This window comes from Gallus gallus, chromosome Z (genome assembly GCF_016699485.2).
Source record: "Gallus gallus isolate bGalGal1 chromosome Z, bGalGal1.mat.broiler.GRCg7b, whole genome shotgun sequence".
Lineage (NCBI taxonomy): Eukaryota > Metazoa > Chordata > Aves > Galliformes > Phasianidae > Gallus > Gallus gallus.
The window spans coordinates 24,156,799-24,184,795 of NC_052572.1; the positions used below are offsets into that span (position 1 = coordinate 24,156,799).

Here is a 27,997-nt window from a genome sequence, read left to right on the forward strand (position 1 = left end):
ACCTCACTATCCACTCACCTGTCCCACACTTGCTAAGCTTATGTACAAGGATATTATGAGAAGCAGTGTTAAAAGCCTTGCTGAAGTCAAGGTACACAACATCCACTGCTCTCCTTGAAGAGAGAGCCACTCATGACTTCAAAGAAAGCTATCCGATTGGTCAAGCATGATTTTCCCTTGGTGAATTCATGCTGACTACTGATAACCTCCTTTTCTTCCACTTACTTAGAGGTGACACCCAGAATAAGTTGCTCCAATAACTTTCCAGGAACAGAGGTGAGGCTAACTGGCCTGTAGTGTTCCAGCTCCTCCTTCATGTCCTTTCTGAAAACTGGAGTGACAGTGGCATTCCTCCAGTCTTCAAGAACATCTCCCATTCTCCATAGATGCTAGACAGTGGTTTGGTAAACAGTTCACACAGCATTCATGGTTATATTCCATTGAGGCCCATGGATTTATGTGCATTGAGTTTGCCTGGACAACCTCTAACCAAAATCTCAGAGACAAGAGGAATTCTTTCTTTTCTCAGACTCTCTTATCTCCAAGCTACTGGGATTCCTGCTAGGCAGTCTTAACAGTAAAGATTGAAGCAAAGAAGGCTTTCAATAACTTTGCCTTTTCATTGTCCTCTATTACCAAGGTACCTCATTCAGCAGCAGGCCCAGGTTTTCCCTAGTCTTCCTTTTGCTACTGATATAATTAAAGATGCTTTTTGTTGTTGTTATCTTTGATGTCTCTTGCCAACTGTAAACACAGAAATAGTTTTCATTGAAACCCAAAAAACATGTTGAAAGTTATACCTCCAACAAGAACCGTGGACTTTCTGGCATGAAGGTGAGGGCTACCACAGAGGAGACGCATGGCAATGCACAGACGATCACAAATACTCGCCAGCTGTGAAACTGATAAGCAGATCCCATGCTGAAGCTCCATCCTGAGAAAGAAGAAATTCAAGAATATTCTATTTTCACAAATATAAATGATTTCACAAGTAATCTTACACTTTCAATTTCAACCTTCTGCACGTCAATATGAAAAACATCCATACTATGCAGAAAGACGAGGAAGTCTATGTCAAGTTTCTTGGCAAAACCTGTATGAAAGTAGTCACAGTAATGAAGAAGGGATGCCATGATCATACCTAAGATGACATACAGATGAGCAGTTTTGCTTCAATATTGGAAGAAGGGAGAATTAAAAATCTCTTAGAAATGCTAAGACGATATATTTTATTGATTTTTGTAACTCTGAATGTCACATCAGTGTGTCTACTAAACGAGAAACTTAAAAAAAAATATTATCTTGTACTGACAAAATCAGAACCTATTTGGCTTCTTAAGATCTTCTTCTTAGAAGCTATTTTAAATATTAATGAATATTGGGCACTGAATTCTCATAGTAAATTATAAGAAAACAATGAAAAAAGAAGAAACAGCAGAAATGTGTGAAAAGTGTTGAAGAAACAGTGCAGGAAAATCTACAGCAATATGGTTTTTGGCTGCTAGAAACAGAAGCTCTAAAATCAGAGTAAATTGCTCATAAAACTTATGCTCTTGGACCTTCTTCAAATTAGTATCTTGTAACTCAGCATTGTACTGACAGTACAAATTAGTATCTTGAAACTCTCAGTACTAACTCAGCACTGAAATACTGGCATATGGTTATATCTCATTTCTTTTATTTATTTATTTGTTTGTTTACTCTGTGTGTGTGTGTGTGTGTGAATCTACTCCTGAATTAATGTTTCCATTCCTTGAGTTGTACGTATGGTTGAGGCCACTGGTTCCCTCAGGTGCGGATGATCAGTAGATTGGAGCTTCAAGAGCTGCTTCTGTTGTGGTACTCACTGTGCTATTTTATAAAAATGAATACAGTGGAAATCGTTTTTAAACCTTGCAAAACAAGATAGGAATAGTGAAATTTTAAGGTTTGCAATTGTATCTGTTTTTGTAGCTATTCTCTACAAGGAGCTAATTTCAACACTCCTAGTAACACTGTCATATAATGTAATACAGTGCAAATTTTTAATGCCTAATTTCTACTTCTACATTTTTTCCAGAGCACTATACAATTCCTTCAACTCTGCTGAAAGTAAAATGTCCTCCACCTCTTAACTGGACGTACAGGAAAAATAAATAAATAAATTAGTATTTAAACATCATAAATTAGTATTTAAACTATCTGACATCAACAAACCTTACACTGAAGAAGACAATTTGTAATTATGGAAAGAGCTTAAGAAAAAAAAGGTGACGTGAGAAAACATCTTCTCATCTGAGAAATAGATCTTGAAATATACGTGAGTGTGGACTACTAAGAAGAAAGCAAAAAGAAGTACTAGAAAAAACTCATGTGAAACTTCGGGGTCATTAGTTCAGCTTTTTAATAAAACATCTAACTGCATGAATTGTACTACTGAAATGAGAGAATTTCAAGAAATAAAAAAACCCCATATCTTAAGAAAGATAAAAACATGATTTAGGTAATTACCTTCAGTCTGGCTTTAGTTCTGTAGAATATTTCAGGCAAAATATTGAAGGAAAGCTTATTAAAAGTAGAGCGGAAGATAAGAATAGCAACAGTGATTGAAGTGGTTACCGGAAGAAAATGGAATACTGGCTAATGAAAGTCCAAATGCTGGATTTATCTGATATACTTCTTTGTTAACTGATTCTTTCTGGACGAAGTACACAGTAAATTAAATCAGATTGAATATCACTAAACAACTGGTACAGCAGAGTACCAAATGTCTTATTAAATACTTCTTTAAATGAAATATTAATCTGTAATGAACACAGTAATTTTGTAATTTAAAGATCTCATGTTCTGGATCATAAATTCATTATTAGAAAAAGAACAGTTGTCTAATTGAAGTACTTGTACCCGTGGTTTATCTTTGCCCTTTATCAACAGCTCTATGAAACTGAGCTGTAGAGTTGGGAACCTGTTTTTTCTTATTCATTACAAATTTTCTGAGTTGCAGAAGCGTTGTCAGATTTATTTACATCCTCATTTAGCCCCAGAAGACAGAAGTGAAATCAGCAACAATACTGGTGATGACCGTTGACTGCCATTTTACTTTTTTTTTTATAAGGAAGGATCCAGATAGACATGCTTTCCTCCTCCAAAGTTCCATCCAACAAAAAAGAAGATATCTAAAATGTCAAGCTAAATTTGATGATAAATTTTATTCAAAAATAGAATGTCAGATGAAAAAAGTCAAGATGAAAAACAAAACAAAACCAGAAAGGAAGGAAAAAAATAAAGGAAGGTTTGGGATGAGTTGACAAGGCAATTAGGAATCATGTAATGGGGTATGTATTTTGTACACATTCTATTATAATCTTTAGAATTATGTTAATTATATATGTTAAGCTACGGTACAAAACCCTCTGGTATAAAACTTGCAGAACTATTTCTTTTGGTTTCGTTAATTTTCAGTCAGACCAATCAGGCAGCAGTGCAACTTCTAGAAAGGAGACGACAGAAGAGGGGCTTTCATCTCTTAGAACAACACAGTCAAAATACCATCTCTTGTTATTTAAACCATGCCACAATACTTACACACACAGTACTACAATTACCCCATCTGCTTTTTACCACTTGGGTTTACATTTTGAAAGGTGTAACTTCCTAAATAGTATTTCCTTGTTAAAAAATTTTATGCTGGTTCTATACATGTTGTAAAACAACAGCAGTATCTCTGTAGCCAGTCCTCAAAAATGATAGTAATAATTTATTTCAAGGTGTGATTTATAAAGGTAAGTGAGCACATTGTCTTTAATTAAAAACAATGACTGCACTGTGTACGCTGCTGTCATCTTCACCATTTGCAAGACATATATTTACTCCTCAAAATGTCTGAGAGCTTGTTAAGTGGAATGTTCATCATAGTTTCTGTTGCTCTTATTACATTTTCTCTTTGTATTAGATGCTGCAGTAATCTCATGATTTATTGTGTCTATAGAATTAATGATAACAGTGAATGTGAGAATTACAAGAATTGGTGGAAGAAGTGCTGCAACACATCTATCTTGAACCTGTCCTCCTACTTATTCCTCCACCACCTGGTAAAAGAGCAGAACAAACATGGAAGTTAAATGCAGAGCAAGCGCAGATTTATTCTTATATTGACCATCCCATTATCTGGGGTCATGAGCTAATATGGAAAATGGAACCATTACAGGAATTCTGAATTCAGCTCTCAAAGTGGCTGTCATAACCACTGTCTATGAGTCTTGAAACAAAAAGGATGTGAGTTCTTGGCTGTAACTCAGTTTGCCTTCCCCTTCCCTGATTTGAGATGGAATAGCAAGGATGGAGGAGCTCTACTCAGCTGCATTCAGAGCTCTGCACAGCAGCCCAGAGCTCAGCTTCACCTTTGCTCCCTGGCTATGCTGTGTTCTAAGGCCATTAATCTTGAAACAGTGCCAAGTTCCAATACTTCATGAATTGCTGAAACTCTTGGCCCAAATGCATCTTGGGAAAAGTTTACTGTGGATCAAGGTAAAATCTGCAGCGATGAAATATGAAGCCACTGCACCAGCCTTCTTGCTGAATACTGTGTTCTCACTGTACTGATTACTGAAAGGGACCAAGTGAATCACAGACATGGCAATTACATTTGCCACAGCAAAATGCAGCAGAGCAAAAGCAACATGTACAAGCTTCTACCAATTACAGTCACTGGTTTATGTGTGAAGCTGAATGTCAACAAAACCTTTTCCCTAACAGTATTTAATCTGCTTTATAATAAGTTAAAAGGATATTGTAAATCTGTTCTTGCTCCAAAAGAAAGAGACGTTTCTGTCATAGATTTTCTGAATAAACATAGAAATAAACTTGTCCATATCATGCTGAATTTTTTCAGTTTACACTGCTAGTATTGTTTTCTAGGTCACGTCTAGTCTTTTACAGTGGTTAGGTGATGGCATACTGTACCTAATGAGAGCAGATTAGGGGACATAGTCTACTTAACTTTCCAAAATGAGGGCTGAAAGGGAACTTGATAACTCAGCAAATCATTTAAGGTTTTAAAGTGCAGTGTGAGCAATGGAAAAGGAAAAAATGTGCTTACAGACTGTATAAATACTGTCTAGCAAGGAGGTTTCGAAATGCCAGAGGAACAAAGTTGTAAAGCACCTTTCAAAGATACTTCCATGGGCAAAGAAAACCTAAATTGATATAGGGATCTTATTGCTTGCTTCTGTTTTAAAACACACTTATTCACCACAACCAGGTCATATAGGCTCAATTTTAATATTTTTTTAATGTGGAAACATTTACAGTAAGTGTGTGATTACTCTGAAGTGCCACTTGGCGGCACTGTTACTGCACATAACACAATAATCAATTAAAAATGCAGAAATGCTCATTGTTTGTTTGTTGTTTGTTTACTGGGCATTTCCAACATCTAAGCTAAATCAACCTTACAAAAATGACTGGGATTTCTACATCTGGCAGAACTGAAATACTCCACCGTTGAACCTAAATTTAGTCTGTCCTGATACTACTAAACTTAGCTGTGAGTGATATCCAGAATTCGAACCCAAATATTTTAGTGGTACCGACTGGAATAACGGTGAAACATCACTGAAACTGAAAAGAAAGTGAGTTTATCTCAGTGACATAGCTGAGGAATCTTCTAGATACTTTCACAAGCCTAAGTGAAATGTACTGCCTCTAACAAAAGCAGAAATAATGTTTTCGTAATTATTCTTAAATTATATTGATGTGAAATTCCAGCAGCACAAAGTAGAACTCTTGTCTTTCATGTGATTAGATTATTAATATCCCATGGGAAATGCAGTGATATTTTTAGCCTCTATTGATAGACGTTCTTTAAACCCACTGACTCAGCAGGTAATTTTTGCAGAAGATTTCAGGAAATAAAATAACCAAAGTGTGTCAGGCCATGATTGAGTTACCTTGACAGAGCTGCAGCTAAAAGACTGTAATTCTCATTCACATCTGTCTGTCTCTCAAGCTAATGCTATTAGTCCCTTACAGACATAAGGATCAACAGTTCAGTGAAAGAAGAAAGTAATGTTGTTAAATGGATGTATTTTGCCATATATTAAACCCAGACTTCGTCTGCTTACAATTGAAACCATGATTAAAAGGAACAAGGCATTTTTAAATTACACATTCCTTCTCCCACAGAGCAGGAAGTTGTCAGCTCCTAACACTCATCATTTGCTTGCACTAGCACCTGCACACCTGAGATTATCAGGCCTCCAATCTCTTTGGCTACAATATCTGCCATTTAAATAAGCACTAAGTCAGCTGCAAGCAGTGCTGACCTCACCTAGGAAATCACCTGCTCTCTAATAACGTCAGACACAAATTCTCTATCCAGTGCACGGTGCTGTAGGCCTCCAGCTTCAGTACTTCTAAATAGTGACATCACTAACTTGATTTTTAAACGATTTTCATACCTGCTGTAGTGCTGCTTAGTCTACTACTTTCCTCTGAGGAGAACGTTAACGTATACTTCATACAAAAATGAGATATGTGCCTAAAGTTCATTGGAGTTCAGTCATGATATACCAGCCTTTCACATGAATCCATATAAATAGTCTGTGCAGAATCTAGAGCTATGAACAGGACAGGTTTCTGTTTCCTTGCCATGAAAATGCAAACATAGCTGTGATAAGCTTGATACAAAACCCATAGAAAGTAGTTTTTATTAGAATACCTAACAACATTGGGATGGGGCCAGGTGGATAGGAAGACAAGAAAGATCAGGAGGAAGCTGTTGAATCATTGGGAGTGTGGACTGCAATAATCCCCTGGCCCAGGTGGATCAGGGTGCTGTGACTCACAAGAGGAAATACAGGCAAGAAATTCATCTCTGAAATGGCAGAGATTGTGGGATATGATACTAGAGAGCTAAGTAACAACTCCTTTTAAGGGAAACACAGAGAATATCCCTTATATTATATGTAATTATCTCTCATATCCCCTATTTAGAGAAAGGAACTTGAAAGTAATGGAAATTAATGTAGATTGACACTGGTCAAACTTTGCCCACTGTTCAGATGCAAGGCATGAAAAAGAACCGTGATGAGCCATCAAAAGCTGAAGTGCTGAATTTTCCTATAAATGGTTGCTTTTGTTAAATTTCTGCATCTGAATTGGCTTTGGAAGATATTCTTTCAGGTAAAGATTTGATGTAGATCTACATAATCGTATGGAGAGATAGTAAGACTCATATGGTACCCTCTTCAGGCATGTGGAAACCAGTGCTTGCACTAAGTGCTTGAATCTAAGATTCTTTAGTACATACTCCTAGCTTTTGCAGTCTTCTCAGTGTCTTGTTCATGTTATGAGAAAAGGGAAAGGAAGACAGCTATAATTTTAACTCAGATCTGTGAACAGTAACTTTATTTGTCTTAATTTTTATAGGCATATAGCCTAGAGACAAACTGTGAATTGTTGAAAACCATAGTGGTAGCAGACAGTATCTGGAAAGAAAACTAAATTAAAGAATGATCTAAGAATTAGCGTAACAACCAGATAAAAAGTGAACATAAAAATTAAGGTATATTTTTCCAGTATGAGTAAGATATATTCAGTGGTTTTGCTGAATTTACACTACAGAGCCAATCAGCATGAGGATTGAGAAACTGAAAGGGCAATCATGGAGTGGCTTGGGTTGGAAGAAACCTCAAGAATCAATAAAATCCAACTCCCCTGCCACAGGCAGGGTTGCCAAGCACTAGATCAAGTGCTAGATCAGATTGCCCAGGGCCCAGATCGACCTGGCCTTAAACACCTCCAGGGATGGGGCATCCACAACCTCTCTGGGCAGCCTGTGCCAGTGCCTCACCACCCTCTGAGGGAAAAACTTCCCCCTGACATCTAATCTAAATCTTTCCTCCTTTAGTTTAAAACCATTCTCCCTTGTCCTATCACTGTCTGTCTGTGTAAAAGGTTGATTTCCCTCCAGTATCTTCTAAATAGTCACGTACTTAAAACAAACAAACAAACAAACAACACCCAAAACCAACCAACATGAAAAAAACAACTAATAGAAAAGCCAAACAAAACAAAACCCAAAACAGAATTCTAGGCCACTAAGGGTTAATGTTGTGCTGATACCATCAGAAATCTCATCACAAGCACTGTGGCACATAATTGATCTGGCTGTTTGGCTGACTGAGCCTGTGGCCCGAGAGATTTATGCACTCATGTAATTCTGCAAAGTCCTTGCTCGAGTGTGGCTCTGTGCAGCTGCTCACTTACAGCACTTTACAACCCTCAGAGCAGACAAAGAGGTAAAATCTGCTAGGGACAACTCCAAAAACAGCTTTGGCAATCTCAGTATTGAATCACCCCTGTAACTTAGAGGCTTGTCTGTCTATGAAGAAAGGGCTCTGTCATGCTTTCCAGAGACCACAGATCAAGCAGATTCAACTGATGTTAAAAGGAAGAGTAAGGAGTGCACATTTACAAGGAGCTGCTGTCAGAGTTTAAGTGGTTAGTACGCATCCTGAGCCCACAAAATCAAATGGTACTAGAAAGACCTTTCAGATTTTGTTTGTAGGATCTCACTTCTGATTTCTTGTTGATTTCTACCTCTACATTTCTACATTAGTGTTTTCCATTCCTTTATTTTACTATACCCGATTAATAATTGATAAATGGATTCAGTATGAAATTCGATGCATCTGTTTGGACAGTAGCAGTGAGAAATGATAGAGCAAATCGCCAGCAGTTGATAAAATCCAACAGTGTAAAAAGGCTAAATGCCCTGTGGAGTAGTCTGAAATTTTGGCCTGTGACAAAGTCAGATTACACAGTTGCTGAATGGTGGCGTTGCTCTACCAGCAGGGAAAACACATTCAATAATCTCTGTGTTCTTTTCTGTGGTGCCATCTGCACCCTATCCGTAGCTCTGAGCCCACAAATGAGGGCGAAACCACAATGGTTTCAAATACACACTTGGTGTGCATGTGCAATCAGAGAAAACTGTGATTCTAACCTTGGAATTATTTTACTGTGGAGTTGTAGGAACTGCCATAAAGCTAAGCATTTGGTGTGAGAAGTGGTTGCAGACACAGTTAATAACAGCTGTTAAGTGTAGAAGCTAATTGAAAATGTAAGTGCTCCTGTCCTGGTCCGGGACTTTCAGTGATTTATGTGCATCTGGACTAAGGATATTTAAATGATGGGCTCATGGTGAACAAGAAAAGAGAAGCAATTAATCAAAAAGGACAGTCAGAAAAAAGGCACAATAAAACACTGCAGTTCATGAAAAGACAATGGGGCCTATTTATCTAGTCTAACTTTTACAAACAAAGCAATCATTGAAATGCTGCAACATTTTCTGAAGAACAGGGAGAGGATTCACCAGTGATGTGCCTTTCATCTTCTGCATTCTGCCGCAGTGTAATAACACAGCATCCACACAATTCAAGGAGGCCTTTCAAAATGTAACCTTGTTATATTTTATTTGTTTTGGAAATTATTGCGCGAAAAATCCATATGTGCTGTTTGTTTCCACAAGCATTTTAGTGCTGTGACCGTAGTCTGATTTCCTATTTTGCTGTTTATCTTTTATTATCTTTTTTGATTTTAATTTCAGGCAAATAAATAAGGAATGATATCATATTACTAAGAGAGAGACAGATAGACTAGGTAGTCAGTTTATGTAATTTAATGATGTGACCAAATGCACATGCTTACATCTTCTAACTTGATTGACTCAATACATGGATATTTCCGTACCTACTATACTATGGGTGAGAGGACCTAAATTCAAACTTTGATCAGAGTCTTTCAAAACAATATTATTTGCCCTCACAAATTCAGTAGTAATAAATTCCAGTTACAATCTGTCCTATTTGTCCTAAGTGAGGTGAAGATTTTTGCTTACAAGAGCGTTTCAAAGTGTGTGGAGTGTTTCAAATGTATCTACAAAAGGGATCAAGAAAACTACAGTATATGGGTTGGACGTGATGATCTTGTTTTTTTTCCAACCTTGGTGATTCCATGATTCCATGGTTAAATAAACAATGAATAACACATAAGTTACCATGAAAGTAAGCCTCCCATGTATTTTTATGGAAACTGCAACAGATACAAAGAGCACAATAACAGAATGTGATGCATCATACTCTCAGCTACAGAATACTATTTTCCAACATAGTCACTACCATTAGTTGTGCGTTTTCACCAGCAATGGACAGGAGTCTGCATGCCGCACTTGTAAAGATCTGCCCCAATGGAGATGACCTGCTGTTGCCACTGCTGAAACACACCACTCACTGCTTCACTGTGCTCACGTCCACTGTTTGGTCTTCAGAAACACTCAGGTAGTGTCAATGGGTGCCACTTTTCCTGCATGGAGGAATTCAGTGCCACATCTTTACTTCATGCACACTTCCGTGTCAGATGCTGTTTTGTGAGACTGCCCCTCTTCTGCTATCTGTCACATGGCAACAAAATGTAATGATATATTGGTGGGAATGTTCAACCTCTACTGCTGCACCGCCAACATCCACCTCTGACTTTGTGGGTTGACATAATAAAATAGGAGGCATGACTTTCAGTGCAGCCCTCATAATCAATAAATTTAACAGCATTAACAAGATCTTTTCAGATGTGATTTCTCTTTTTTTATGGCACTACTACCTTCAAGTAACAGCTAGCATGGGGACCAAAGCAGTTAATGTCCCCAAATAAACAGCCCCTGCACTAGAATGGAAACAAGGTAATACAGGCTCAAGGAGTATCTGAGGAACTGAGAGAGGTAGAAATCTTCTTGCTTCGGTCAGTATCAGTCCTGAGGAGATGAGGGGGAAAAAATAAAAGAACAAAGAAGAAATCTTATCAGAACTAGCATCTTATATTTTTCTGGAAGTGAAAAAACTATTGTGATGTCTGATATTGTGGACACTTCCGGTGGCAATTGGCCAAAATTCTAAGGAGGGTTAATTAACTTCAAGCAATTTTTCTTAATTTATAATCAAGGCCAATTGATTGTGTGAAATAAGTTTTCATTAAAAATAAGCCTGAGAAGAGTCTGTTGTTTCGTTGTTATAAGAATGACTGGCTATTATTATGGCTCCTTTGGAAAATTACGTTTATGGCATTAGATAGTGATGTTAATGGCAGTAGCCTGTTCATCTGTCTGCTAGTTCCTCCACCTACACTGTTTAAAACCATTGACTTACTTCAATCAAATCTGACAGGAAGAAACGGTTGCAAAGGCAACCGTATTTCCCAAAACCACGTGAAATGCTCCGCATAGGCAGCAGTGATAGGCCCTATAAGTGCAGAGAGGAAAAGGCAGAAGCTAGTGGTTCCTCAGCCTGGATGCTAGGAACGTACTGTGGCCACACCACCAGATCTGACTTGAGCACAAAGGTGCTGCCTCTTCTCTGAGGTCAGCAAAGCAAGGAAGAGGCTGTAATGCACAAGTTATTGTGGGGAGGATATGGAGAGTTGCAACTCTACTCAGCACTGGTGAGACCTGAATTATTGTGTCCCAGTTCTGGGCTCCTTGATACAAGAGAGATGTGGAACTACTGGTGAGAGTCCAATGCAGGGCCACCAAGATGATGAAGGGAATGGAGTACCTCTCCCACGATGAGAGGCTGAAAGAGCTGGGTCTGTTCTTCCTTGAGAAGAGGAGGTTTGGGGGGATATCTGTAAACATCTGAAGGAAGGGTTCTAGGAAGATGTAGGCAGGCAAGAGGTAATGAGCACAAACTGGAACACAGGAGGTTCCCTGGGAACGCCAGGAACCATGTCTGTGTTGTGCGGATGAAAGAGCACTGGCAAAGGTTGCCCAGAGGCTGTGGAGTGCCTTTGGAGATCTTCAGAAGCCGCATGGATGAGGGCTCTGTGTAGCTCCATCTGAGCAGGAGTTGCACCAGATGGACCCAGAAGTCCCTGTCAACCTCAGTCAGCCTGTGATTCTGCGATATTCTTCATAAATGAGAAGTAGAGAGAAAGGAACTAATAAGGATCACTTAGTGATGGCCAGAAACCTTTAGGAAACAAGGCTTTGTAACTTCTTTTCTTGCAAAATATCTTGTTGGGCTCTTATTGAACCCGCAAATAAACAAATTTTCTCTTTCACAGTCAAACTAAAGAGCCCAGCAGAAGGTTATATTTGAAGCTCACTAATGAGCATCCTTACTGATCAGTAAGTAGATGTGCTAAAAGCTACTTAAGCTTCTAACACTTGCAAATATAAACATCTAAATGACCGTATCAAACCCTGTATTAGGGCACAGAAAACAACAAACTGATAAACAAAGTGATTTGTTTTGCTTTCCAAGATGGATTTGCATAAGCAGCTGTTTTAAATTCTGCTGTGTTCTGTCATTCTTGTTTCTAAAGATGAAGATTATTTTTTTTAAGTACACACATTTAACATAATCTTATTTCATAGGTTTTTTTTTTTTTTAAATGAGAGCTATACATGAGTAGGAGTTGATAAATCAAGTTAACATTAAAACTATCTTGTACCCACTTTAATTAACTTAGATTTTTAAAGTATAGATACAGTTTCAGCCCCTGGGGTACAGAATTAATGACAATGCACTAAGTATGGAGGAGTACAGCACACTGGGGATCATTTTGCCTCTTCGTGGAATACTGAACAGATCAACAGACATTGCATCATACAATATATGTTGCATTATATATTATAGAGGAGATGCCCTTATGTCTGATCTATTTGATTTGTGCAGCATTACAGCATTATAGTTAATTCAGATTCAACATTAGCAAAACTCCAACATCTTTTAGATGTCCAACAGTATTTTCCATTAGCTGTGGCACCCACAGATTCATGGATTCCTAAAACAGAAGTTGTATCACAAAGGTAAAGTATGTATAAAGAAGGTAAACTTAAAGAGCTGCTGCTGCTTTTAAAATGTGCATAAAACATTTCCTCCAAGTTAAAAAAAAAAAAAAATTACAAAGAAAAGATTGCTTTAAAATTCTGCAGTTACATTTTTGCATTAATGGGCTCTTTATTACTGAGAAAAGACACAAGAAGCTATTCCCTCGCACATTTTCTTTGGCATGTCTCTTTGTTCTTGACTACTAATAAAAGTGAGACATCTGCAGAGAACAGATCTTCTGCAGAGAACAGAAACTACTGCATAACAGAAAATGGAGCCTTGGACTCAGATTTTTACAAATTGGCTGCTGCTATGGCTTGTGTTTGTTCTGAGCTTCTATGACAAGGCAGATTAGGAGGAGAAGTCATAGAAAAATGAAATATATATATACATATATATTCATTTTAATTAGGAGTGCAGGATTTTCAAAACGGAGTACTATGTGCCTTTTCACTGATTTTTCTGCCAGAGCACATTTACTCAACAGAATAATCTCTCTTCCTTTTGGAGCTACCAGTAGGAAATGTTTGGTAGACAAGCATTTTCCTACATGCTTTGCAAATAACAAATACTGCTCTTCAGTTATTAATTTTTATAGTCTTTTATTTCTCCTAAGTTCTGAAGTTATCTCCTCGTTTTGTCTCTGCTTTCTTTTTCCTGCCTTTTTCTGTCCTTCACCAGTACTCTCTGGAGCAACAGCATTCATTTAATTGCTCTTTGAAAACAGGGGTGGATGGGACTTTGCAGGGGGCATCCAATGCAGCCACTTGCTCCAAGACAGAAGTAGTGATTGCCCCCGCATTATTCTCAAAATATATTTAGCTGATCTTTTTTAAAGACATTCAGTGACTGAGATCTTACTACTTACATAGGAGTTTTAGTCACATGTTTAACTATTCGGAAGTGGCTCTTCCTTTCCATACTACCTCTCCTTGACTAAAATTTCAGCTCATTACTTTTTGTCTTATAATCCGTGAGCTATTTATTCCTTTTCCTTTTGCAGCTAATCATGTCTTTCTCTTCTCTTCTTTCTGCAAGATTAGAAAAGACATCATCGATGGCCCTCGTGCATATCTAAATTAGTGATGGCATCCTATTTCCAGATGTTCCAACTTTGAACAAACGTAACTGTTCTTCCTGTTTTCAGTTTATGTTGATCAGATGTTGACGTACAAGCAACCACAGTAAATCATGTCTGTAGATACAAAAGAATTTTTTTTTTCTCTTTAGCTCTTTAGGGTATAGACACTGCAGTGATGCAGCAATATGAAATCAGTCGAGCATGGCTCTTTTTATTATAAATCATGTAAGTGCATCCCGTATTTTTGATTGGATGGGTGCACAGCAGTGGAGATTATCAAATTCCCCTTTACGGACTACAGCAAAAGAAACTCAGTGATCCTTTGCCTAAGACAAAATGATGATTTATAACACATTTATGAGCTTTTGGGAACTGTGCTGCTGATGAAATGGTGGGAACAGCTGATGAAATAGGCATGAGAGAAATTGAGCTTTTTGTTTGGTGCTTAGACCCACCTCTAATGTACATTTTGGAATGTAGACCCACCTCTAATGTACATTTTGGAATGTAGAAGTGCTACATGAAATATCTGAAAATCATCAATATCTGTTAAGTAACAGCCACGTATTTATAGCATCACCATCAGCTTTGACACTTTGAGTTGTATAGATTTGAACAGACAAATTCTAACTAAGCACGTTTTACAGATATTAATCTGTGCAATCTCCATATGGTGAAGAACAGCTATTCCACAGACAGTTAATGAAGTTAAGACTCATACTTTTTCACAGTAAACAAGAACTTTTTAAATTCATGTGTAGTACTAAACTCATAATTAGAAAAGAATCCAAAAGATTATTTGAGATGAACTACTTCTGGAGAAGAGTATATATATATATATATATATATATATATAGTCAAACTGTAACATCTAAGCAATATATATACAAATTGCTTAGCAAAAAAATCTGGCTTCTAGTCTTTGTAAAACAGCCCACCACTAACTTTTCAATTTCCTGAAAAATAAGTGCTGAATGACAGAAAAATCTTCCTTTTATTATATTATCTAAAGTATATATTGTATCATATTTAAATACTGAGTAACTATTGTCTCATGGCATTCATTTGAAATAATTGTCACTACAGAAGAGTGCAACCTCTTGGCTTCATTTTGAGATACTTGTTTCCCCTAAATAGGCTACACTTAAATCTCTGCATCTGAAATCCTTCACAGCTGCTGCCTCTCTGAAGGATCCAGATCTGCTCATCAGAACTTCAGGATGGATGGTCACTAAGATCCTTCTGTTTTTATTGCTTCTTGGTGAATCATCATACCCTATAATCCTATGAATACTGCACAAAACTGGAATATGATCTCTTACCCCAGTATTGTTGCAGTCAGTTTTTATTAAGGAACCTTTAATTCTAACAGAAAGAGAAAAAAAAGGGAGTTAAAAGTTTGTTTTCCTTAATTGCCACTAACTAATTTTAGTCCATTGTGTCCTCAGTTTAGTCTGCTGCAAGTTGAGATTAACTCCTCCATTAACAGTGCCTGGTGCTGAGCATGATCTGGGTTTAACACAGAGCCTTCAGACCTTGGTCTCCACATCTGCATTGCAGCTTCATCCAACTCAGCTTACATCCTTTCCTGTTTTATTACAGTATCATTCATTGTTTAATATGTATGGGAGGTTTACTGCAGTTTTGAAGGTGCGTTTACATTTTAATCTCCAAGTGGATGACACAAGAACAAAGCAAACATGACAACAGGAAATACTACAGAAGCTACTCTAGAGACACCTATCAGAAAGGTGATAATAAGATCTTTTTGATAGCCAGTAAAGTTAATTTTTTCAGGCAAACTGATCCTCTTCAACTCAACAATACTGTGCTACCAACAGAAATGTTATTCAGGCCACCTAGCAAGCCATTTACACAAAGCAAGGCAGATTTGTGCACCGCCATCACAATTGCACATAGTAATAAAGGCTACTTAGGAGCTCCTGTGCCCCTGAAAAGACTTCTCAGAATCAGTACAGCCAAGGGGATGGAGTGTTCAGTGTGCATGTAGCCTTTTCAGGCAAACCCTGGTCTTATGTGCCCATAGAAGCCCCTGGTGGTGGTGATCTGTAACAGCTTTTGATAGTAGATGCTAGTACTTCACTACACCTATCTTTTTTAAAATAGAAACCATGGTTTGTCTCCTAAATACAATGTTCTGCAAACCTTAGTTTTGAGTCTGCAGTTCAGAAACATCTATGTCTGCATTTGTAAGCTCCGTGTAACTGTAAAAAAGCAATTAAAAAAAATCCATATATATAGTTATGTATATGGTTATATATACACATACTATAGTTACATTTATTGTATATGACTAACATATACTTATTTTTATATATTGGGCATTCTGCAAAACTTTGCTTTCTTAATTTTAAAAAAAATTAATGACAGTAGTAAGAATATAATTTGTAGCCTCTTCTCTTTCAGTCAAAGGACAACCTGTCAATTCTTTGCAAATGCAATGGAAACATCTAGAAAAATGAACACATTAATATTTTCCTGCTTACACCTAGAAAGAGATGTTACAGTTCAACAAGAAATCTCATGTTCTGCAATTAAATGCTTGCTTCTAAGATTTCTTATTTCACTTCTTTCTCTTCCAAATTGGTGTTCATTGAGTGGTTCTATAGAATGTCATCACACACGTGGCTGGCCCTCAGTAAGCAGAAAAAAGTCTCTGCTGATGAAAAATGAATAGTTCAGTTGAAGATCTGTGATGTAATTTAGGCACCAGCCTAAATAAAATGTTTGGTCTATGTACTTACATCTGATTTTTGCACTGAGAGTCTTAGTCTGTAGCATAATCCCAACTGCACTATGTTGTCTACAGTAGAGAGGTGAAGTTACAAATTGTGGTCAAGACTGTTGCTCTAACACAGTTATACTTACAAGTTTAGTTCATTGCTAACTGGTTCTAGGAATTCCCATTAAATTGCAAAATGCAACCAAGAAATTAATAATAATTAATGGTGATAAAGACCCCATCCCATAACTTAGAAATGCAGCTAAAAACATAATGAACTTTTGATTAGCTTTATTGATCTTTAAGAAAGCAAATAAAATTGTTGTTATTTTGCAAGTGGTATAAAAAAGGAATGTGCAAATTCATTTTATCCATGACACTGCCTTTCAGTTGCTGTACACGGTTCTTTTCTCTCAAGCTTGAGATCCAACTGCAGTTTACATGCAGAAGCCTCAGTATTTCCACCGTCCTGACCAGACTCCCTGTCCTCTCCACTTCTCCTCTTTAGCATTCTAAATTCGTTTACATCCCACACTCAACTTCTCATCAGATCAGTAAGATTGGTAAATCATTGAGGTTAATATCTGTTTGTTGTTAAGCAAAAAGAATCTAGGGAATATTTCTGCTGTCTATGCAGCCTGAAAACAATTGGATAACTCATATATGCAAAACAAAAAAACTACACGGAGTACCAAAACAAAAAGTATTAATAAATGGAAATCTTTAACTAGCGCCCCTTCATTTTTAGCTTTGAGATCTGGAACAATAAAATTCCAGGCTCTTCTTAAAAATAACACAGTGTATAGAAGGCAATATTTTGTATATTCGGTAACTTTGCAACTTTTAGAAATAAAGTGGTAAAATGGCTAAAAATGTTGGGTGAGTCCTTTTCATTCCTATCCTTGAACAAAGACATAAATTTAGTGAAATGAAAAGGTAATATATCACTATCAAGATTTTGCACTGAAATGTAATTTCTCACTGTTAAGATTTTTCATTGTTTGAGAAATGAGTCTGTTAAAGAATACTGTGATACACATTTGATGCATTTGACGGTCTTTGAAGTAATCCACCTTGAAATATTATGCTAAATTTAAAGTTGCACTTGCAAAATGGTTTATAAAATGGTAATTATCCTTCCTATCGAGCCTGACTGAAGTACTGCATAAAGCCATTTATTCACAGCAGCCTGGTCTGGGATTTTGTTAATTGACTGCAATTAGAAGCATTTGTCTGCAGATGTTTCTTCTAATAGCTTCTCCATGACCTCAGCTCCTCTGTAAGGAGCTCTGAACAAATCTGCATCCATTTTCAAATTTTAAACAGAAGCCAACAGCTAGACTTAAAGAATCTCTGGAACTTGCTTGCCTTCCAGATGAAATTAATCTTTCAGTGTGTGGTCACTGCAGCACTACGTCACCCTGATTCCTCTCTTAACAACACACAGATGCCAAGGCAACTGTTAGCTTCCCTATATTTTGTGTTTTATAATGTCTCTCTGGTTTCAGACATTCCTGTGCTGCTTGAACAGAAACAGATAAACTGTTACATGTACCAAACTTAGATTTCATTTTATCAGGAAAAGATAGAGCTAAATCTTGAACAGCTGAAGTGGTATAGGTTCACTATCGTCTTGGAGGTAGATAATATATACCAGCTGTGAATCTAGGACCTTTTAAAATGTCTTATATAAGAATCAGTGGGAAAGAAAGGAATACTACTGTAAAACTGACAAAAAAAATATATCGAGAAGATGACTCAGTGCTGCTGGTCTGCTATTTTTCTGTCCATTTAAGAATAATTTTACTATACTCAAAGGCAGTTTATTGCTTTTCAATAGCTGCAACTTCATGCCCTGCCTTTGAGCAATTTCAGTGTTCAGATAGGAAAAATGGACAGTGTTTATTCCTCAGACGAGAAGCAGAGAGCTCGGAAATTCCTATACAGTGTATAAATAGTCCTTAGAAGTGTCTGAATGCTTTGCTTATAATTACGTCCTGCTTACTGGTCAGTGGAGATGTGATTAATGAGAAGGACTGAAGCTGATTTGGAGAAGATCCATCTTTGCCTCATTCTATCAAAACAATTCAAAAGAAAACCACACAGAAATCCTAAAAGAGAAAGTTGCTCTACAGGAGTCCTCAAGCATGCAAGTGATACAAACGATGCAGAGATTAGAGACAGCATTAACCTGACCAGGAGTGTTTGCAGAAGGATACAGTGCTTTGTGAACACACACTCCCCTGTATCAGAGCAGTATTTGACCTGGATGTACTCTGCAGTGCCTATGAGCTCAGCACATCGTGATCGCAAAAATGAAGCATCTTCAATCTGACACTCAGCAGAGTAGCACCACTCTTGTTCCAGGCAGTAAAACAAAGGCTTTATACTTGACAAGATAGTGCACAGTCTAATTTACAGTAAAGACAATTGAAGGACCTCATCCAAACTCATAAACATATTTTGCTTAGATTCTCCAGAATGGTGTATAAACCTTCTTCTTTTCCTATGAGAAAGAATTGCACCTGCTATTTGCAGCTTCCTTTTTCACCCTCACTTTGGCTTTGCTTAATATGACTTTGCTTACTATACTGCAAAGAGAGTAATTTGCATGGCTATAGCTGAAGAGCACTGTCTTTTAAAAATGTTTTTTACATTCTTCTGTCTTAAGTGATTTCCTATATGCTTTTGCAGAAGTCTACCACACACAAAACTGAAAAAGAGCAGCATGACTTTTTGTTATTGGTATTCTTCTGCTGCTGAAGAAAGAAGAAAACAATTCCCTCCAGTGCCATTGTTTTACTATAGGGATGTGTATTGTTATTCATTGAGATACACTGCCCTGTAACATTTTTGAAAGCATTTCAGTGAAGGTTATCGAGTCATGAAATCTACAGTGAAATTAGACAGCCTATTTAAAACAGTGTTTGTATTTTTCACTGAATGGTAAGGAAAATAAAAATGCATTAAGAAATGAAAAAAAAAAAAGAAAAAAGAAAAATTGGCACCCAGAACAATTTACTAATCAAAAAAAAAAAAAAAAAAAAAAAAACACCAACTTTATGTGTAAGCACTGTGTCTTGCTAGTAAAGATTCTTCTCTGATTTCAGCAATCCAAAGCCAAAAGCCAAGGTTAAGGACAGAGATTCTGGCTGCACGTACAGTCTAAAATTAATTTTAGTGCAAGAGTCTATGTATTTGATTGGTCTGCGTGGTTATAATTCATTTCTGGGCCCGAGTGTCCGCTAAATGTTCCAATCACTCTGGGCAAAGCTCCTAATTTTTTTCCTCCCCTGCACAATCCAATTTCGATAAATGTCACTGCCTGGCTTAAGAAAACTGCTCTGCACGCCAGCTAGCTCACAGAGTTGCTCTACTTGTCTTGAAGAATGCCAGTGAGAAGTGCTTACAAAGCCTGATTTTTAAAAACCACTGAGAATTCCCAACAACCCCGAAGAACTGTGAGAACTTAGCTCTTCTAAAAGGCAGAAGCAGGAGACTGAATAGATCCTCTACCTCCACTTGATGCTTAATCATGTCAAGGTAGTAAAGAGTTCTTCCACAAAGTAGTTTATATTCACGTAATTTCAGCCACTGCAAGCTTTCTGTCATATTTCCCCTTACTCATCCCAACCATATTTAAGTGCACTCCATTTCATTGTGATCCACTCTTATTTCTACATCACCATATAGGTATGTTAAGAACAAAACATTCAACACAGCCTTACATTCACAGCTACCACCACAAACATTAAGACAATCTTAATTCTTCTTTCTTAAGAGAGTGTAATAGAGATTCTGTCTGGTCCAAACTAACAAACAAAAAAGCTATCAGAAATATGACATTCAGCACTTCAAAAGATACTTTCTCTGAAGCAATACTCCGTATCAGCTGTTTTCTCCAGTTTCAATGGTAATACTGGCTACATTTCTATTTGTCCAAGTTTCCAGAAATCTAAAGAATCTGAGTAGGCATGGGTATTTGCTAATTTGTACTTTGTAATGTATTGTTATTTAGGGTATGATCTATTCTCCTCACTTCCCCCAGAAGAAAGATCTTTTTTTATAACAGCAGAATAATTATTTTGAGAACTGGCACATTTAAGTTATATTTTAGAAGCTTTACTATTTTATTAGGAGAGGGAGAACTCACAAGGAGGTGTTTTCCTTACCATAATGAGGAATGATTGCCCAAGCCATTGCAGAAGCGTAGATACCACCAATCATCCAAAACATACAGAGCCAACTCAGGTGTTCACCTCGTTTCTCCCGAGCAAGCACTTCCGAAAAATAGGAGAAGACTGTTGGCACAGCTCCACCAATCCTAAAAGGAAATATATACCATGTATAAAGGGAGAAAGTAACAGCTAGTTATAGTGACAGCTAGGTCATAGTTAGTGTCATTTAAAACCTAAACTGCAAGCAGATTTATAGCAAGGTTGTATTTTTTTTAATTGCAGCATGTACTGGAGAACAATACACTTTCACCAGTTTGGATGCAACTTTCATCAAAGATTACCTTGAAAACTGTATCAGTAAATGTGATGAAAACACATCAGTATGTTCAGTGATTCAAAAGGATTGCCAATGTGCTGGCCTTTGGAACAGAAACCAGCACAAGGTGCTAACTTTCAGGAAAATCCTGTAATCGTGGCCATCTATTGTCAAGAGTCAAAACATGCTCCGTTTTACTGAAAAAGTTAGTAATTTTCCCAGAGAATAACAGGCATTTCTCTAAGTCTTCAATCCACGATTTAGGCAACCAGGAAGTGACTAAATGACAACTATACTATTAATACCTTTTATTACATTCCTATTTAAGAAGATGTAATTTGCTAAGCTCGCGCTTGCTTTCTACATAATTTTTGTAATGGAAAAGTCTATGCATCATATCATATTTGCAGTTTTTAATACAGTAAAAATATACAGCATCTAAAGGTCAGCTGGGAAAAAAGAAAAAGACCTCAATTTGGTTTTGCAAAACTTGGTGTAACTCAATTATGTATCTTTTTCAGTAGCAAGTTCCAGGTAATCTTTTACTGTTTTTACCTCTTCACTACACAGAACAAGTCCTTGTAGGCTGTAATTTCCTGCTGAAGAAAATACGTGCAGTTTGAAGATATATTCTAACATAACCGATCACATCCTTACAAGAAGCAATGTCTTGCATTGTTCAATTTTTTAACTCAACTTTAAAGATAAATGTGTATTTATGCTGTCATTTCGATGACAGGTAAACTGGGAGCAAAACCAAGGATCTTACAACAGATTAAAACAAATACTAGAAAGGAACACATGAATACAGAAATGGAATTTCAATCCTAATACAAATCAATTCCATGTCAATGCTGTTTCCTTTAAGACATATTCTGGTATAGCAATGAAATACTGCGTTGAGCAGTTATATGCTATTCTATCACTTCCTTCTGGGTAGCTCTTGACAAAGTACTGCCAGTCAACTCTTACCTTTAAAATTAATGTACCATTGCTGGGACAGTTAGATCTAACATTCCTTGCAAGTTTTACAAAGAGGTGGATGGTACCTCATATTATTTTCATGGTTAAAAACACTTAAAATATTTTGCCAGGGTATTGTCTTCTCACAGGCTGTGGGGGCTATTGCCCTAGGAGGTTATCCTGCAAGCTTGGGGTGAGGAATGGCGGAAGCAATATGGTGAAGAGAAGAATCATGGCTCATTTTGCTGTAATGGGTATGCCCTGCCACCTCAGTGCTGTTCTAGGGCCTGCGGGCTCTCCTTTTCCCAAGGTTTAAGTGGCTTACAGTAATAGCTTCTTACTCTCCAGGGATCAGTAACAGCACTGAACTGCATTCCCACAGTATTCCTTCCTCAGCATCCAACATTCTGACCATGGTGTGGGTTCTTTCTTGTTGTTTTTGTTTGTTTGTTTGTAAGTTTTACAGTTAGTTGTTTTTTAATTTCAGAAAAGTTAACAGTTATCCAGGGGGAAGTGACAATACACGAATAAGAAACTAAATTAATTCCATTTCTGATCTCAGAAAAAATCATCCACACTGAAAGCCATGGCTTTATAGTGTTATTTCTGAATGCTTTCTGTTCATAATTTTCTGTGAAATTATGAGGAGGGGACAATCAAGAGGAGATTTAAATGACACACCACAGGAGAGTAGAATTTAGTGAAACAAATAATAAACTAAGGCACATTTGCATTTTTTTGCTGTCACAAGCAAAGGTGATAAATGCCTGCTAACCTATCTTCCTAGCTGTGATTTGTCACAACAGATTTTGGCAACTGCTCAGTGTGAGAGCTAGGATAAATGAAAACAACATTTAGGCGAGGCATTCAGGAGCCTCTGGCTTCAGGGAGCCTTTTTTTATTTGCACATTCACTAGCCAAAGAGGCTTGAAATGCCTCTTTGAATAGAGGAAATATAGGCACATAGGAATAGAGATAATTAGGAAAAAAACAACAAAAACAACAGCAACAACAAAACCACTGAAAAACACTAAATGCACAAAGCAGGATGGTGTTCTTCTCTTGATCTTGGTTTTTTGGATCTTGTTTTTTTCGCTTTCAAATCTGGAGAAGATTAAGGCTCAAAGACTGTTTCTGTGTATGTTGGTATTTTGCAAGCTTTCACCTTATTACTGATGACTTACTAAGTCCAAGAGTTGAAAACACATTCACTATTCTGCTTCCAATACTTGGAAGCAGCCCATCACCTGCTTTTCTCCACTCGCACCTACTTTTTCCTCTTCTTAATAGTTTTTTACTCCCACTTGCACAAATTCAATTAAAAACATCTTTGCTTGTTTTCCTTCTAGAACATCCTTTAGATCAGCAAAATATGTGAGAACAAGCAGCAAGATCAACTCGTTCACCTTGTGAACTGATGGATAATGCCCTATAAAACAGCAGCATGGTATAGATCATAGGTTGTTGTTAATTTTACAAAGTGCTTCTTTGGGCTGTGTATCCTAGAGAAGATGACTTCCAGATACACATATGGTCCATATGTTAATAATAGCAAGAATCTCTGAGATAGTCTTATGTGATTATTTACAGAACTCTAAAATACTGTCAGTTCTGATGAAAACTGATGAGTAAATAATTAATTGGTCGATTTTTTCAACATCAGTAGAAAGAGTTAAGACAAATCTGATGTGAAATACAAGCATATAACTACAAAGAGTTCTCTTGCAGTACTTGATCAGCTAGATATGTCAGATAAGTTGCCAGCACTGAAAAGCACAAAAGCAGTCATAGAGATGTGATCATCCCACAGGCCACAACTGGAGTTCTGGACCCCAGACACAGTCTGGAGAGTGGGTAGAGGAGGGCTATACAGATGATCAAAGACCTGGAGAATCAGCTCTATGAGGAAAGGCTGAAGCAGTTATTTCACTCTGGAGAAAAACAGGTTCAGGTATGACCTATTACAGTATTTCCACTATTGAAGGGTGGCTAATAAAAGAAAGGAGACTCTCCCTTCACATGGAGAACACAAGGGACAATGAGTACAAGTTGCACGGGGAAAGGTTTCACCATGATGTAAAAAAGACATTTTTTACAATGAAACAAATAGTGCAATTTCCCTACTGGTGTGACAGAATTCCTTTCAACAGAGACTTTCAAAATGTGGTTGGACAGGGTGTACATCATCTAGTCTCCGTTTTCCAGTGGAAGGTTGGATGCAATGGTCTTTCAAAGACTCTTCCTTTCAAAGACTCTTCCAACTTGGGTTTTCTATGAGTTTATGAAGTCCTGGTCTTTTGCATATCTGATTTTCTCTCTCTTTCATTCCTCTTTTCAAATTTTTGCCTTCTCTTTAGGATTGTATGTTCTATAGGCTCTCTACCTTGCTTCTGTGTATCAGTCTTCCAGTCTTTCTCTCCCTTTTGTATAATTTCCTTTCCCATCACTATCTTGTCTTCTCCTCACACAACAAACCACTTTTCTCCCTGCTGGGTCAGGTTTGCATTAGTCAGCTTTTACTCACATCTGAAGAAGAAAGGCCTGGGACCAGAGCTATTTGAAAAGCTCAAACCTGGCCAACTGCTTTCTTGGCTTGCCTGAGAAGTATATCAGTCCTTTTGGCATACACTAGCTACTCTGAAGCCAGTCACCTGCCGAGCTGTTCATTAGCGCTCAGTGTACACCTTCTGATAGCCATGGGTGGGAGGCAGCTGGAGGTTGCAGATAAATTAGAGGCAGAAGGATTGCAAAAGGGTAGAAGACATGTGAGAAAGAAATAGAGCAAATGAGCATGAAGATACAAAAGATAGCTACAACGTAATAATGAATACTGCTGGCACACAATTATACAAGCAGCCTGTTGGTTGAGATCTCAGGGTCTTGAAGGCAACAGCTTGCGTACTTGTGCTGCGCAACTGCATTGTGTTCACAGGGCCCATAAATCTGCTGGAAAATTTTGGAAGACCTTGTGTATATAGACCTTACCTTCCTGCCTTGGTCATTCAGAATATGGTGATATAGGGAAGTATAAGTTTCTTGCCACTATACGTAATGAAAAAAATGGTGGTAAATAACCATTTGGTTGGATTTACATGGCCCATCACCCCCAACATGCTAGTTAAAATAAACTTCATCCTCAGTTTTTTTAAATTTTTTTGTAACTGTTGTCCCCCAAAAGGTGTGAAGGGTTTGATGACAATCTATTCTAAACAATGAGTTTAATATTAATACATTTACACCAGTACACCAGTACACCAGTACATTTACACCAGTACACCAGTACTTTATGTTAGATGCTGGTCATGTGGAAAGAATTCTGCAGGTAGCCTTGTGGAGATGTTTTCTGAGGAGCAGCTACAAAAGATGTCTAAAAGGGTGTTTAACATCTTTCCAAAAATAAATACTATATGATAGTTCACACTGAGAAAGACTCTCATTCTCAGGCAGTGACGGGTTTTTAGTTGCATAAGTTGACCACATCTAAGCCATGTTTCCTAATATTTCTGTGGATCTTCAGGAGAGATTTAGTGAAACTTTTGGTCTGGGCAATTTACAAGAAATCTCTGTAGTCTGGACATAATGTATAGCCTGTAAACTAAGACACATTTGTTTAACTTTTCACATTTCCTTCATGAAAAATAATCAATCTAGGGTTGTCTGAATAATTTCTGAAGTGTAGTTAGTCTCAGAATACATATTTATTTCAGTTACCTTTATACTACATGAAAACTTTGATTACTTTTAGAAGCATATTTGGGCTGGATAAGCACGATATATTTTCCCAGATTGCATCATCTCTGTTTACTTCAACGCAACCCTAGCATAGGCTAATTAAAAAAAAAAAAAAAAAAAAAAAAGTGCATTTTTAAGAATGAGGTGTTGGATTTAGAAAAGCCACATCTGAAGTTATCCAAAAGTATCAAAAACAGTGAGCTAGAAACTAGATGAAAAAGATCCAACTTTCTGTAACAGAGGCTAGATAAAATTCTCTAACTGAGATTAATGTTTCCTAGTGGCGGAGTTAATAAGCAACAAATCCTCCTTCATTCAAGTTAGCAGTGATATCATAAGTCATGTTCTGCTACTGGAGAAAACTTTTTAGTAGGAAACCATGTTGAAAGCACTCCTAGAGCTTTATCTGGCATTGGGATTCAATTTCCTTTTGAGTATGGATTTTGGATTAATCAATGGAGGGATCACAGTTATTATATTATTTTTCATAAAAGGAAATGATTTTGTAGTCTATTCAGCACTTCTTTATTCTTTTCATTAGCTTAAATCCACCTTTCAGATTTCATATCTCTCAGTGCCTTTTACTCAGCAGTATCTTAGTACTATTTATACTGTTTTTATTCCACGCCATTCGGTTTTCAGCAATGCAAAATTTTCGATATTTATATGTTTTTCAGATGCAAAAACATGATCAGAAGGGTGTTTTTTTTTTTAACAGTTCACTTTTATAAATATGTTTTGACTGCAAGAGAATCTGAGAAAAATCAGTTTCACAGTATTTTCCATAAGTAAAATATTCTATCAGATACTGTTATTATTGATCATAATTCTTCATATATTTTCATATTTTCAGAAGAAACTTAGTTTAAACTTGATACGCCGAGTAAATTTTATATCTCATGAATACTTCTCAATATTTCAATGACTTTTAGTTATCAGAAATTTCCCAGATAACTCTCTGACTCTTCAGCTTTTTTCCCAGTCCGTGAAGCAATATTCTTTTGCCTCTAAAATATAACATTCCATTCTTTGCTTAAAGTTATCTGTATTTCATATTCAGGTTATTTAATACATGGCTGGAACAAAGCCCCTTCCATGGAGTACAGTGTTTTATATTTAATGTCATTCATTAGGAAAGGGGAACTGACATCTAGGTTCCAAAGGCAGGACCTTTGGAAATGTGAAAAAGTTATCAAGAGAATTGAAGTTGAATTTATATTCCTGTTCAACTGACAAAGCTTTCTTTTCATGCAAGCAAGACGTGGGGTGTAGTGAAGAATGTAATAAACTCTCAAGATTTAATTCAGACACTATAAGTAAATTCAGACTGTGCAAGAAGATATGGCATAAAAGCTAGCACAAATATATGGAAGTTCTTCAATGAATGATACTGAAAAGACTGTGTCTTCTAATGCAATGATTGATGACAAGTATCTGGAAACAGAGAACTGTAAGATGTGTGCTCTAACAGTGAGTATATTTATGCCCTGCTGAGTATAAGTGGAAGATTTTACTTTTTTGTCCCTGCAGCAGGAACATTCCAGCTTCTCCCATGTTTCCTGGTGCTCCACATGTGATGTGTCTGTTGCTATTACAGCTCCCCTCAATGTAGGATCATATCCAAAGAGGAATTAAAAAAAAAAAAAAGAGGGAAAAATAATGAGGTTTAAGAGAGCGAAGTGCAAAGCTTTGTACTTAGGTTGGCATAATCCCAGATATGTATACAAACTGTGAGAATAAATTGAGAGTAGCCCTGCTGAGAAGGACTTAGGGGTCCTGGTAGATGTAAAACTTAACAGGAGGAAACAGTGTGCGCTTGCAGCCTGGAAGGCCAATGGTATCCTGGGCTGCATCCGAAGAGGTGTGGCCAGCAGGGAGAGGGAGGTGATTGTCTGCCTCTATTCTGTCCTTGTGAGGACCCATCTGGAGTACTGCGTCCAAGCTGGGAGCCCCCAACACAGGAAGGATGTGGAACTGTTGGAGAAGGTCCAGAGGTGTGCCCTGGGGATGATCCAAGGTCTTGAGCACCTCTGCTAAGAAGACAGGCTGAAGGAACTGGGACTGTTCAGTCTGGAAAAGGGAAGGTTGCGGGGAGACCTCACTGTGGCCTTCCAGTATTTA

At 37.3% G+C, this 27,997-nt stretch overlaps 1 protein-coding gene across 3 annotated transcripts in view; it reads right to left on the reverse strand.

Moving 5' to 3' along the window:
* SV2C (synaptic vesicle glycoprotein 2C) overlaps positions 1-27,997 on the reverse strand; it is a 101,537-nt gene that overhangs the window by 27,236 nt on the left and 46,304 nt on the right. For all 3 annotated transcript variants that reach the window (XM_429151.8, XM_046905608.1, XM_046905609.1), the window contains 2 exons: positions 20,860-21,011; positions 801-934 (listed from right to left, as the gene is read on the reverse strand). In XM_429151.8, coding sequence (XP_429151.3) covers positions 801-934; positions 20,860-21,011 — 286 coding nt within the window. The remainder of the gene's footprint in view (positions 1-800; positions 935-20,859; positions 21,012-27,997) is intronic.